Raw genomic sequence first — 13,878 nt, 5'->3', positions numbered from 1 at the left:
CTTTAACATATAGGAAATTAAATCACCCCTAATACAAACGGCAAAGCAATGTCAGCAGCAGTTTGTCCTCCGATGACTCTTCCACTGAGACGGAGCACAAATGAAAGCAAGCTGATTCTTCAGATGAATGGGATCATGTTAGACATTTACAGGACCCTTTAGAGTCATTGAGTTGTTGATACCAATACCCACCAACATCTGTCCTGCTTAGCTGCATTTCGTAATTGAAATCATGAAGGCCCAGGGGAGTTAGGAAAGTAGTAGGGCCACATCTGAAACCCAATGTTTCCAACTCTCTAAACCTAAAATGACTAGGTTTATCCCATGGTCCACTGGAGAGGAGGTGCCCCATTCTGTGCCTGGCTGTTTAGCAGCTGAAAGGTGGCACGGCTGAGTCATTGCTGCCAGGGCTCTGTGTCCAAACTGCTTGGTTTCCAAGGCTGGCTCAAGCCTGTGGCCCGGGGCAATTAGTCAATCCTCCTGTACTCTGGTTTCCTCACTTGCAGAATGTAATTGGTAACAATGTTACAGTCAAGGCATTATTTTGAAGATTAAATGAGAAACATAGGAACAGGGCCTGGGAGCTAGTGAAAGTTTGGGAAACGTTAGCTGTCAGTACAATAGCTGATGCTTCATAGGTTGACAAGCACTTCAAAAAGCTGCAAACATTTAGGGTTATATCTAAAGACTTCTAGGACTTTCCTGGTGGTCCAGTGGTTAAGAACCCACCTGCCAAAGCAGGAGACACGGGTCCAATCCCTGGTCTGGGAAGATGCCACGGGGCAGCTAAGCCCATGTGCCACAACTACTGAAGCTCTTGCAGCCTACAGCCTGTATTCCACCACAAAGAGAAGCCATCACAATGAGTCCCTGCTCAGAGCAACAAGGACACGGCACAGCCAAAAAACTAAAATGAAAGAAGGAAAGAAAAGAAGGAAGACTTCTAGGATTTGTATCAGATATCGACAATGGTAAATTACATGGCAGAAGTAGACTTTGCATGCAAGCAGAACTTCAGCCTTTTCACTTGGCATCCTTCAGTATTGTTGAAATGTATTGCAACAAGCATGTACTGTCGTGATTTTAAATAAGTAAAGAAAGAATATTTCAAAGCCTGCTTCAATAATCCCCGCTAGCCCTGGGATCTCATCATCCAGAATTCCTTTTATACATTTAACCTCCTTGTCCTCTAAGCCCTTTGTAAAGATACCCCATCCTCTCTAGGCTAACCCTTGGATGAAACCTTTTGATTATAATCCAGTGGTTGCTGATGTCTGCACTCCCAGGGTGCATCTGCAAAAACAGCAGGCAAATGCTACAAACTCTTGCAACGTAAGCATGCTGGTGCTCAGCCTGAAGAAGACTGCAGTCAAGCACCAGGGAAACCTGACCACAATCAGAGATTTCTATCAGCTGCAGAGCACTGCAAGCTGTCACAGCATTCTGCTATCTGGGCACCAGGCTGTCCATCTGCACTCAGACTGACAAAGAAAGGAAAAACTGCAAAGAGAAGCACGCTATCAAGCATCGTTCCCAGTGTGGCAATGACATTTAGAACTGCTGGAGAATCCTGGAGCAGCTTCATCAGGACTTTTAGTATCTAGTGAGGAGTTTTGAAATAAATAGGCAAGGCTTCAGCAAGTTCCTTAATCTCCTTTGTAAAGTGGGGCTATGTTACTGAGGACAACACCAGCTGCCATAAGAAGTTTATTGCACTCCTGCAAGAGACTCCTGGGGATGCTCCTGGGGAAGGAAGAGTTCTGCTCTGCATCGTTCCTCAGGGACACACGTTCTTTCGAAGGGTTGGTGGGTATGCTGTCTTCAATGCCGACTTTCAAGATCCCCTGGGCTCTGGCATCCATTCAGGAACAGGAAAGAGGAATATCCATGTGAGGTGTTCAAGGGTCAGGCCTAGAAATGATGCCATTACCTTTTGTGGCCACACCTATCTATATGCAAGGAAGGCTGGGAAATGTGCAGTCACCTGTGTGCCCAGAAGAAAAAAAGGGTATGGATTTGGTTAACAAGAAATCACATGTAGACCAGCACTGTAAGAAGAGGTGAAACTAGAGCTGGAGTAGTCACAGGTACAAGAGTTGAGGTGACGGTAGAGCCAGCTTCGCGTAAGGGCTTTGAGTTAAGGACACTCAAGCGGTCACTAACACTGCTCACCATGGGGTTTCAGCCTTCAAGCCAAGAGGGAGGAGCTGCACTGCCACCCAAACAGCCCACCTCCACCCTCTTTTCTGACCTGGGATGTGTGGTCATGTGATTAGTTCTGGCCACTAGGCAGAAGAAACACATGTCACTTCCAGACTGAGCTTTTAATTTCTGACCTAAGGCTGTCTAGGTGCCTCTTTTCCCTCTGCCAGTGAAGAGCAAGGGGGCTTCCCTGGTGGCTCAGTGGTAAAAAAAATTCGCCTGCCAATGCAGGAATCGTGGGTTCTATCCCTGGGTTGGGAAGATCCTCTGGAGAAGGAAATGGCAACCCACTCCAGTATTCTTGCCTGGAAAATCCCATGAACAGAGGAGCCTGGTGGGTTACAGTACAGTCCATGGGGTCGCAAGAGTTGGACACGACTTAGCGACTAAACAACAACAATGAACAGCAAATAGTATTTCAGACAGGACTGACTCCATCCAGCCTGGGCCCTGGAGAAAATACAGAATGGATCTTACTGGCACCCATGCAACATCTTGTTGTTTTAAGTCATTGGGATTTTTGAAGTTGTATATTACTGCAGCATAACCTAGTTTATTCTGACTGAGAGAGAAACATATTTTCATCCAAGAAGCATGAGATGGTCTGTGAGACAAACGAATCAACAAAAAGGCATTCTTGTCCATTTCAGAGCATCAGTTCCAAGAAATAAGGGAGTATGCTTTTGAGAACATCATTTGCACATTATCGTTGTCACGCAGCCAAAGAAGGCTTGGCAGGCCTTGGATTATTTCAGCCTCAACTTTCAATAGAGCCCCAGACACATTCTCTACCTTGAAAGATCACTAGTCCCAACTTAGAGGAAGTTTAAAGTTGTTGTTGAGCTGCTCAGTCGTGTCCAACTCTTTCGACCCCATGGACTGCAGCATGCTAGGTTTCCCTGTCCTTCACTATTGTTTTAAATAGTTTAAAGTAATGCGAGAGAGAGATGTTAAGGACACATAAGAAGTCAAAAAAAGAAAGAAAGAAAATGGGAGCACTCTGGAGGGAATCATGAGCAGCTGTCAGAAGCATTCTTATGTAAAGGTCAAATCCTGTTGCGTGCCTGGGGTCTCTAGACCTGCCTTCCTGCACTGCTGGTTGCCATATGGGCCCGCCTAGTGCTTTGACCTGGGGACCAGCACTGTGACGTTCTCCTAACTTGTGTGATTCTGTCTCAGATCTCACTCACATCATCCCACATGCAGATAACTTTACATAAAAATGCAATGAGTGAGGGATCGTGACTTTTTAATATATTCCTCCAGAGGGACTTCCCTGGTGGCCCAGGTTAAGACTCCACATTTCCAATGCAGGGGATGAGGGCTCATCCCTAGTCAGGGAACTCAGATCCTGAATGCCCTGCAGCACAGCCAAAAGATAAAAAAGATTAAAAAGGACAACAACAAAAAATATGTTCTCCTAGAGCAGAGGGCCCCAACACCACTGCCCCCTGCCCAGGCCACACAGCAGGAGGTGAGGGGTGGAAGAGTGGACAAAGCTTCACCTGTGCTTACAGCTGTTCCTCAAAGCTGGTATTACCATCTGAGCTCCACTTCCTGTCAGACCAGCAGAGGCACTAGATTCCCATAGGATGCAAACCCTAAATGTAATGAGGTTGAATCATCCTGAAACCATTCCCCCACCCAGCCACCCCACCCAGCCACCCACCCACCTCCACCCCTAGTCAGTGGAAAACTGTCTTCCAAGAAAACTGTCCCTGGTGCCAAGAGGGTTCAGACCAGTGCCCTAGAGAAAGTAATCAAACTGAATACTCTAGTTCCGCTCACTTTAGCATAAAAGAAAGTGCCAATGCTCTTCCACCAGCTGGTTGAGGTGCCTTAACTAGCACTGAACAAGTTGACTATAAACTCCTTAGATATGAGTTCTATTTTATTCATCTGTGAAGAGTGAGGAGCCTGCTTTGGATTCAGCCAGATTCCAGCTTGGATATTGATTCCATCACTTAATAACTGGATAATCCTGACCTTGATAAGCTTAACCTCTCTAATCTTTTTTCATCATCTGTAAAATGGGGATAATAATGCCTGACTCCACTGACTTGTTGTGGAAATTAAATGACACTTCTTTGTTAAGCTCCTGATGCAGCTCAAAGGTCTTTGATGAGAGTTTGGAGGAACAGTGGCTTCCATCCAACCAAGAGAGTATGATCTCAGAAGAGACTGTATTTTAGTTCAGTCACTCAGTTTTATCTGAATCTTTGTGATCCCATGGACTGCAGCACACCAAGCTTCCCTGTCCATCACCAACTCCTGGAGCTTGCTCAAATTCACGTACATCAAGTTGGTGATGCCATCCAACCATCTCATCCTCTGTCGTCCCCTTCTCCTCCCACCTTCAATCTTTTCCCAGCATCAGGGTTTTTTCCAATGAGTCATTTCTTTGTAGCTGGTGGCCAAAGCACTGAAGTTTCAGCTTCAGCATCAGTCCTTCCAATAAATATTCAGGACTGATTTCCTTTAGGATTGATTGGTTGGATCTCCTTGCAGTCCAAGGGACTCTCAAGAGTCTCCTCCAACACCACAGTTCAAAAGCATTGATTCTTAGGCGCTCAACTTTCTTTATAGTCCAACTCTCACATCCATACATGACTACTGGAAAAAACATAGCTTTGACTAGATGGACCTTTGCTGGCAAAGTAATGCCTCTGCTTTTTAATATTCTGTCTAGGTTAGTCATAGCTTTTCTTCCAAGGAGCAAGCGTCTTTTAATTTCATGGCTGCAGTCACCATCTGCAGTGATTTTGGACTGTGTTTTAGTCTCCATCAAATTTCAAGGAGAATTCCTTTGCCAGAGGCTGCAAATGCTATCATGCTGAGGTTGAATAGATAATGTTTACCTCAAGGGAAAGGATTGGTTTCCATTTTATCTGCATTGTTTGAATTTTTATATGAATTAAAAATACATGACATTAAAAATAAATAGTTTTTTTAAAGGGAAAAAAAATGTTGAGTTAGCAGGGTTGCTGGCTTATTTGCTGAATCTTTTAGCTCTTTCAGGGATAGCAAAAGCAACAAACAGAACATACTAATAGTTATCTATATTAATACAAAACACTAATAATTGGGCTTCCCTGGTGGCTCAGCTGTAGAGAATTCATCTGTCAAAGCAGAAGATAGGAAAGCAGGGTCAGAAAGATCCCCTGGGGAAGGAAATGGCAACCCACTCTAGTATTCTTGCCTGGAGAATCCCCTGGACAGAGGAGCCTAGAGGAGCCTACTGTCTATGGAGTTGCAATGAGTCGGACAGGACTTAGCAACTAAACAACGACAAAAAGATAAGTATCCATATTAATAAGGGAGTCTCATTCCTATATGGACCTGAAGGTAGAAACAAAGTACAATAATCCTTCACAGTTGCACCAAATATTTGCAAGACTTTAGTAGTTTCCCTGTACTGACAGTTTCAACTTCCCATGATTCCACTTATAATATTTGGATTTTACCATGGTGTGAAATACCCACTTGGAATTTTTATCTTTCCTGGGTTAATGGCACAAGACACTCTCCCATGATGCTGAGCAGGGGAACAAAGTCTAAGCTCCGAGGCAGCATGGTGATCAGCAGAGTAAAAACCGAAACGCTGGCAACCATTCTGCTTTTCACTTTACAGTACAGCATTCAATAAATTACATGAGATATTCAATACTGTCTTAAATAGGCTTTGTGTTAGATGATTCCGCCTAACTCTTGGCCAAAGTAAGTTTTCTGAGCAGGTCTAAGATAGGCTGGGTTAAGCTGTGATGTTGGGTAGGTTAGGTGTGTTAAATGGATTTTCAACGTAGATGGGTTTATCAAGACCTGATCCCATCGTATGTGGAAGAAGATCTGTATTATCTTCGTCTCCCTGAAGTCTTTTCCACCCCTCCCAAGCAATTCCACCTCCAGGCAACCGTTAAGGAGGGGAGAAACTGAGGCAGGGTTGGGGAGAGACTGTGAGTCCAGCTAGAACACCCACACCGCGGGCCTCTTGCTGCTCACAACACCGGGGTTCGGGCCGTTAGGGCGGTTTTCAGTGTGGAGCCCGGAGCGCTCAAGCCGCCTAGGAGGGCCTGCCCGCCTGGAGCTCCGCGGAGACTAGGCCGAGGGGGCGGGCCCGAAGCCTCGGCCTCGCCTCCGCCCGCGCGGCGCCTCGGCTGCCGCTTCCCGGCCGCTCGCGCAGCGGGCGCCTCCTGGGGCCCGGAACTGTGTCCGGGCGCGACCAGCATGCTGCAGAAGCGGGAGAAGGTGCTGCTTCTGAGGACCTTCCACGGCCGGACGCTGCGGATTGTGCGGGAGCATTACCTGCGGCCCAGCGTGCCCTGCAACAGCCCGCTCTGCCCGCAGCCCGCCACCTGCCACAACGGTCAGGGCCCGGGGTGCGGAGGGCTGGGGGCACCGGGAGCCGAGGCCGGGCGGGAGCTGGGTGGCCGCTGGGTGGCCGCTGGGTGGCCGGGGCTGGAGCGCGGGGCGCCGAGGCCGGGCGGGAGCTGGGTGGCCGGGGCTGAAGCGCCGGGAGCCGAGGTCGGGCGGGAGCTGGGTGGCCGCTGGGTGGCCGTTGGGTGGCCGGGGCTGGAGCGCGGGGCGCCGAGGCCAGGCGGGAGCTGGGTGGCCGCTGGGTGGCCGGGGCTGGAGCGCGGGGCGCCGAGGCCGGGCGGGAGCTGGGTGGCCAGGGCTGGAGCGCGGGGCGCCGAGGCCGGGCAGGAGCTGCAGCTGGGGCGGCGGGGTCGGGGTAGAGCGTCGGCCTTAAGGTGGAAGGGCGCGGCCCAGAGGCAGAGAGGGGGGCCGCGGTGGCGCAGAGTCCGAGGCCCTCGGGCCTCCGCCCGCCTCCAGTCATCACCTGCGACCCGGCTGCCGGTCGCGCGCAAGGGGCAGGCGGCTTCCAGACCTCCGAGAGCTGGGCCGGGCCACGGCTCCGCGGTGTCTCAACCCCGACTCCCGATTGCTCTGCCCCGGGAAGCGGAAAGGCCGAGGGGCAGGCGCCCCCGCCGCACAGATGCCTGGTTTGGGGGCTCTCCGGAGGGCCTGTGGGCGCTGGAGCGTCCGGCCCCAGGCTCGCGGTGGTGAAACCAGGAGGTCCCGAGCCGTGGGCCCTGCAGTGCCAGGAGCCGTGGGCCCTGCAGTGCCAGGAGCCGTGGGCCCTGCAGTGCCAGGAGCCGTGGGCCCTGCAGTGCCAGGAGCCGTGGGCCCTGCAGTGCCAGGAGCCGTGGGCCCTGCAGTGCCAGGAGCCGTGGGCCCTGCAGTGCCAGCCGGGGAGCGGGAGCAGACGCTGCCGCTGCTTCTCGTTGTACTTTGCTCCCCACCACTTTTCTGACCTGCCAGCACCGAGGCCTCAGACATTTACCCAGCGGAGAGCCCACTTGACTAGGATTTGTGAATCATTTGGGCCCTCCTTGTCTGGGAAGGTCATGGGGAAACTGGATTTGGGTCGGCTGCCCACTACACCTTCCTCCACTTGATTTCTAGGCTGCTGGGGTGGCCGATTTAACGATGGAGGTTGCAGGTTCTCTTCCCCGTGGTGGCAGAGGAGCATGGTGGTCCTTTTCAGCGAATATCTGGGATCCTCAGCTTATGGTTATTAATGTGAACATTTCAGTTACAGCTCGGCTAATCAGCTCCGAGACACAGGCTGGGTGGAAGTCCCACCTCTGCCCCTCCTTGCACTGAGCATCTTTTCTAGTCAATTCAGCCTTCCTGGCCCAGGGAGACTTCTGAGCACGTTCACAAGCTTGAAACAGAACCGACTTGAAACGCCTGGGCATAAACAAGTGGTTAACATGTTTATTTGTAGTGCCCCACTGGAATGTGAGTGTAGGTCAATGAGTTAACACAAAGTTAAGTTGTGCTTGGATTTGCTTGTTTTTGTTTTTTGTATTTTAATCTGTCATCCTCTGTACGACTGGCAACACCATAGACCACATTGAGCTTTTATTTATCATAACTTCAGAAAAATGAAGGTGCTGAATTTACCTCTACCAAAGTGGATTTGTCTTTTAAAAACTTCACAGTGTTGTTAAGATTAGAAGTTGTTCTGCACATGGGGACACCGTGACATTGAAATCATAATAACCCAGGTTTGCAAACGCTGTCTGATCTCTTCCGTTTTGAATTATGCTTCAGATGGAAAACTCTTGTCTGGTGACGTGACTCATTACATGGTTCCAGATTGGAAAGTCGTTCAAGATTACCTTGAGATCCTTGAGTTTCCTGAGTTGAAGGGAATTGTTTTCATGCAAACGGCTTGTCAAGCTGTGCAGCATCAAAGAGGCCGGAGGTATCTGTTTTGCATTATTTATTTATTTATGGTGCAGGATTTTTTTCCCCTTTAGAAAAGGTCCCTTGTTGTAGAGAGAGGGGAGGAATTCATTATTTTCATCAGAAAGGACTTTTTGAACTAATCTGGCATTTTCTTTGCCAGTAAGGAATGCAGTAACATTTTTATATTTCTTCTTCAACACCTGGCCCGAAGATCTGACTGTAAATCAATAAACTGCAGTGTCCCCAGGATGTCGGTATTTAAGATTCTTGGCTTTTGGTTTGCATTTTTATAGTAGCAGACCTATTGCTTACTTCTGGTTGAAAACTACATATTATTTAATCTTCTTATTTATAGATATATTGTTTCAGAAACGTACATTATTTTCCCCCTGGGAAAAAGAAAGTGTTTTAAAATTTGAGGCTCCTTTATTGGGGAGGCAAATTTCTTTATAAATTTATTTAATCACTTGTGATTTATTCGGTGAAACCAGAATTAACTTGTTTTATTTTTAGACTACTGGTATAACCACCAACCTTAGTAATTGTATTTGCTAAACAAAGAATTTCTGGTTGAACTCAGTCTAAATGCTTGCCTTGTACGTAAAGGAAGAGCAGTTTTTCACCTTTTAAACAAATACACTATAAATGGTTTTGCTTCTTTTAAGTTGGGAAAAGATTTATGATTTGAACTTGATGGCTGTATGGAAACAGCATATGAGAATTATACACCCAACTTCTTAACACCCCAAGTTAAGCAGAAATTATGTTTATTCTTTTTTAAATGTTGTGGTTTCTTCAGACGTTGGTAGTAAAAGATGAAGTGTGTTTATTTGTATATGAAAATGATAAGTTGTCCTTATTATATGCTCAATTCAAAAAATATGCATTTACTAGACTGTGTGCAGGTTTTTCAGATAGAATATTTTTATATGAGCTTGAAGTTGATTTTGTGCAGACACAAAGATATAAATGTTTATACGCATCCAGGTTTAAATGCTGCTCCAGGTGTCGTATTTCAATTTCTGCTACTAAAATCAATTTGCTGTTATAGTGTGAATTGCTAACACACTGCTGAGCCTTTTCAACTTCTGTTTTCTAAAATATTTTTAATATTAAGGATTGTTTTAAAAACCAATTCCTGGGACATTTGAAAGCAAAGAATTGGAATTTAAATAGTCTTTTTTCCTGAACATTTCAAAAGTAGTTAACTTGAAAAATTACTGGTTTTCAATTACTTCACCGTGTCTCTGAATGTACTAAATACGAAAACAAAAGCTGAAGAGTCATGGAACAGACTCACAGGGTAACACCCTAGTTTTGCCATTTTTGAGCTCCTAGTTCCAGGCTTTCTGAAGTACAAAAAGAAGTCTTGGTCCCTCTCTCAACAAACTTGTCTTGTTGGAGTTAGATGCAAGAAGCAAGAAGGTAATTGTGGTATACCTTGGACACATGTAAGATGATTTAATGTGGAAAGTGCAGAAGTGAACATGGGGTGTGAAGTTGAAAATGCCTTCTGAAGGAAATAGTTTTGAGACTGGTCTCAATGCAGGGAAATGAGCATGACTGATGGCGAGGAATAAGAAGAAGTAAAAGGAATCAGCAGGTTTGGGACTTGGTGTCCAGCAGCAGCAGGTGTATTCAGGTTGAAACAGCTAAAGGAAGTTACCTAAGCCCTGCTGCTACTGCTGCTGTTGCTGCTGCTGCTGCTGCTAAGTCGCTTCAGTCGTGTCCGACTCTGTGCGACCCCATAGATGGCAGCCCACCAGGCTCCCCCATCCCTGGGATTCTCCAGGCAAGAACACTGGAGTGGGTTGCCATTTCCTTCTCCAATGCATGAAAGTGAAAAGTGAAAGTGAAGTCGCTCCATCGTGTCTGACTCTTAGTGACCCCATGGACTGCAGCCTACCAGGCTCCTCCACCTATGGGGTTTTCCAGGCAAGAGTACTGGAGTGGGGTGCCATCGCCTTCTCTGACCTAAGCCCTACAAAGTGTCATATATTAAAAGCTAGCTTTATAGTTGATGACAGCCATTGAATGTGTAAGATTCAGGAGATAAGCTTGATTAATTTGGCCTTTGTAAGTGTTACATGTAAATCATTTGAGTATTTGTATTTAACCAAAGGTGGCCTAGCAGAAGTGGTAAAGAACCCCCCTGCCAATGCAAGAGACATAAGAGGTGCAGGTTCAATTCCTGGGTTGGGAAGATCCCCAGGAGGAGGGCATGGCAACCCCCTGCAGTACTCTTGCCTGGAGAATCCCCATGGACAGAGGAGCCTGGCAGGCTACAGTTGATAGGGTCATACAGAGTCGGAAACGACTGAAGTGACTTGGCACGCCTGCGGCCTAGCAGAGGCTTTCTGGTGGTTTGCTTCATTTAATGTTGGGGAAAGTTTTTTCAGTTCTTCCTTAGAGATTTTTGAGATGCTGGTAGATAATTCATTCTATTTGGCATGCTTTTAGGAACATTATTGCTTAGCAAAGTTTTGTCAAGTGAAAATACCTGGTCTGCTCTAGTGTCTGGAAGAAGGATGCCTTGCTTTCTCCTTTTGACTCCTTCCTAAATGCCATCTGTAGAGCGTGAGTCTCAGTCTCTTAGGACATAACATAAGACTAAGATCAAAGTGTTACAGTTGGAGAGGATCTCAGAGGTCAACATAATCTCCCCACTCTATGTCAATGTTACTCAACATGAATAATGCAGTCAACTTTGTTTCTAAAAGAAAAGAAATTCTCATAGATACCCAGTGTTAATTTAAATTGTTACTTAAATATGTTTCAACATAAATTTAGGCATAAATCCTCATACCTAACTACTTAGTGCAACCCTAAACCCAAATCAGACCTTCAAATTAAACAAAGCTACAAAATCAGAAAACTGCAAATGAACATTAATTTAATGGGACCAATGTCATTGTTTTACTGAAATGAAATCACCCGAGTTGGCTGTAATGATGGAAAGACACAGCCTCTATTGGAGTACGCAATGGCAACCCACTCCAATATTCTTGCCTGGAAATCTGCATGAACCGAGGAGCCTGGCAGGCTACAGTTCACGGGATCTTAAAGAGTCAGACATGACTGAGCGCCTAAGCACGCACACGCTGCCTCTGTGTCTATAGCCATAGATTCTATATTTAATATGATTTTGTAGTTTGATTTCAATAATATCAATGCAGAAAATGCCTGTTCTCATAAGTATGTTGTACAAAACAGTATGAGGAATGTCAAGTTTTTGATTGGAATAATCACACGCTCTGCCATCTAACAGTCCTCAAATGTTTATTTAATGAGGGCTTATGTGATAGCCCTGTAAGGCTGACATTCATTCATGTGTTAAGGTGTTCATCTGTGTATTTGAGAGCTTCTGTGTGTCAGAAACTGCTAGCACTGAGGATACAGTGGAGAACAAAAGCAGACGTGCTCTTGATGGGGAGACAGGCAGTAATGGATACTCAGATGGGGAAGTGCGACTGTGACAGGCATGCTGAGGCATGGGGCTTGGCTCAGGAGAGCCCAGACTAGGTGCCGGAGGAAAAGTTTTCCTGAGGGAGAGGCCTGTGGAGCTCTGAGGGGTGTGTGAGTCCCAGGCAAAGAAAGGAGAAAAGCTTTCTGGGCAAGGGAACTGTGCCGTGCAAGGTCGGGGGAGGGAGTACGTGGAGGAGGGAGGAGAGGCCCTGGGCTGGACTAAGATAGGGCCCGTGGGCCTCAGAGATGTGTCGAAGGGTTTCCAGCAAGGGGGATAACATGATTGGATTCCAATTTTGAAGAGATTACTGGGCCAGTGGAAAAGAGGCTTGGTGAAAAGAGGAGGCACTTGCTTTAGGTCACGTGAGCGATGTGGCTAGCTTAGAGACAGGGAGAGAAATAGACTTTTCTAAGAGCTCTTTAGTAGGTAAGATCTATAGAACTTTGTAAATATATAACAGATGGAAAACACGTCCACACAAAAACTTGGAGACAGATGTTCATAAGAGCTGTATTCATAATAGCCAAACTATGGGAAGAACCCAAATGTCTAGCTACTGATAATGGTTACACGAAAGGTGGTTTAACCATACAATGAAATATTATTCAGCCATAACAAGGAATGAAGTGGTGATAAATGCTACAACATGGACTTGAAAATGTTATGCAAAGTGAAAGAATCAAGCCACACACATGGAAATCCTGTATTGTATGATTCCATTTATATAAAATGCCTAGAATAGGTAAATCCAAGAGACGAAAAGTAGGTTAGTAGTTGCCGGGGGCTGAGTCAAAGGGAATGGGAAGTGACTGCTTGACGGGTATAAGTTTCTCTGGGGGTTGATAAAAATGAAGTTAGATAATGGTAACGGTTACATAACTCTGGGACTACACTAAAAACCATTGAATTGTACATCTTAAAAGGGTGGATTTTATAATAAAGCAACTGTTTTTTAAAAAGATCTATAGGGTTTAGTAATGGATTTATGTAAGTGCGATAAGGGAGAAGGTAGTGTCAAGAATGACACTAAGGTTTCTGGCTTGTGTAACCCGATATAGAGGGGGAACACTGGAGGAGATCGGGGTGGGAGGGTGGAGGTCTTGAGTTTGAGGTGTCTTTGAGGCTTCCAAAAGGGCAGGCCCTGCCACCAAATGGCATTGCAGCTAGAAGCCTGGTCCAAAATATGCTCCATTTAAAATGTTTTAAGAATATCACCTAATGCAGACAAATACTGTTTGATTCCACTTATACAAGGTACCTAGTATAGTGAAATTCACAATCAGAAAGTACACAGATAGATACCAGGGGCTGGGGGGCGGCGGAGGGGAGAGGAGAATGGGGAGTTAGGGTATAATGCGGACAGAGTTTCAGTTTCGGAAGGTGAATAATTTGGGAGATGGATGATGGATGAGAGTTGCACAGGTTGAATGCACTTCATGTCACTAAACTATAAGTTAAATATGGTTAAGATACTATGTTTTCTATTATATGACTTTTACTACAGTGAAAAAAAGAAAATTAAGAAAGGATACAACCTAATATAAATGGAAGTAGAAATTTTTGAAATTCTTGTAGAAAACTTAAGGACCTCTGAAAGCAGGTCTAGGAGACCTCACCCAAATTCTGCAAAAACTGAAGCAATGCAGCCTTGAGTACGGAGCCCACTTCCTTGTACATCTCCCATTGGTTGTATGACGCCCACTTCTAATCCCCAGAGAGAGGAGTCAGCAGGGGAAGGTGTCTGCAGATAAGATCACTATTGAATAAAAATAGAAAGAAAAAAAAATCAATCTAGAAAAGGTAAGTTTTGCTGTCCCCTGAGAAACTGTCTGTAGATAATGGAGATTTAGAAAACACTTTAGCCAGACCAACTTCAGATAACTTTTTTGTGCTTGACTATTTGAAACTCTTGTCCTGTCATTCAGGCAGATTTGTTTAAGGCCCTGTGATGATCT

At 46.0% G+C, this 13,878-nt stretch overlaps 1 protein-coding gene across 2 annotated transcripts in view; it reads left to right on the top strand.

The window, feature by feature from the left end:
• Positions 1 to 8,414: 8,414 nt before the first annotated feature.
• The window catches only part of DIS3L (DIS3 like exosome 3'-5' exoribonuclease), a 30,101-nt gene continuing 24,637 nt past the window's right edge, over positions 8,415 to 13,878 (top strand). For both annotated transcript variants that reach the window (XM_068964473.1, XM_068964472.1), the window contains exon 1: positions 8,415 to 8,473. In XM_068964473.1, coding sequence (XP_068820574.1) covers positions 8,430 to 8,473 — 44 coding nt within the window. In that variant the 5' untranslated portion in view covers positions 8,415 to 8,429. The remainder of the gene's footprint in view (positions 8,474 to 13,878) is intronic.

This window comes from Capricornis sumatraensis, chromosome 2, assembly GCF_032405125.1.
Source record: "Capricornis sumatraensis isolate serow.1 chromosome 2, serow.2, whole genome shotgun sequence".
Classification (NCBI taxonomy): Eukaryota; Metazoa; Chordata; class Mammalia; order Artiodactyla; family Bovidae; genus Capricornis; species Capricornis sumatraensis.
Note: the sequence above shows the minus strand (reverse complement) of the source record. Positions and strands in the feature narration are given on the sequence as shown.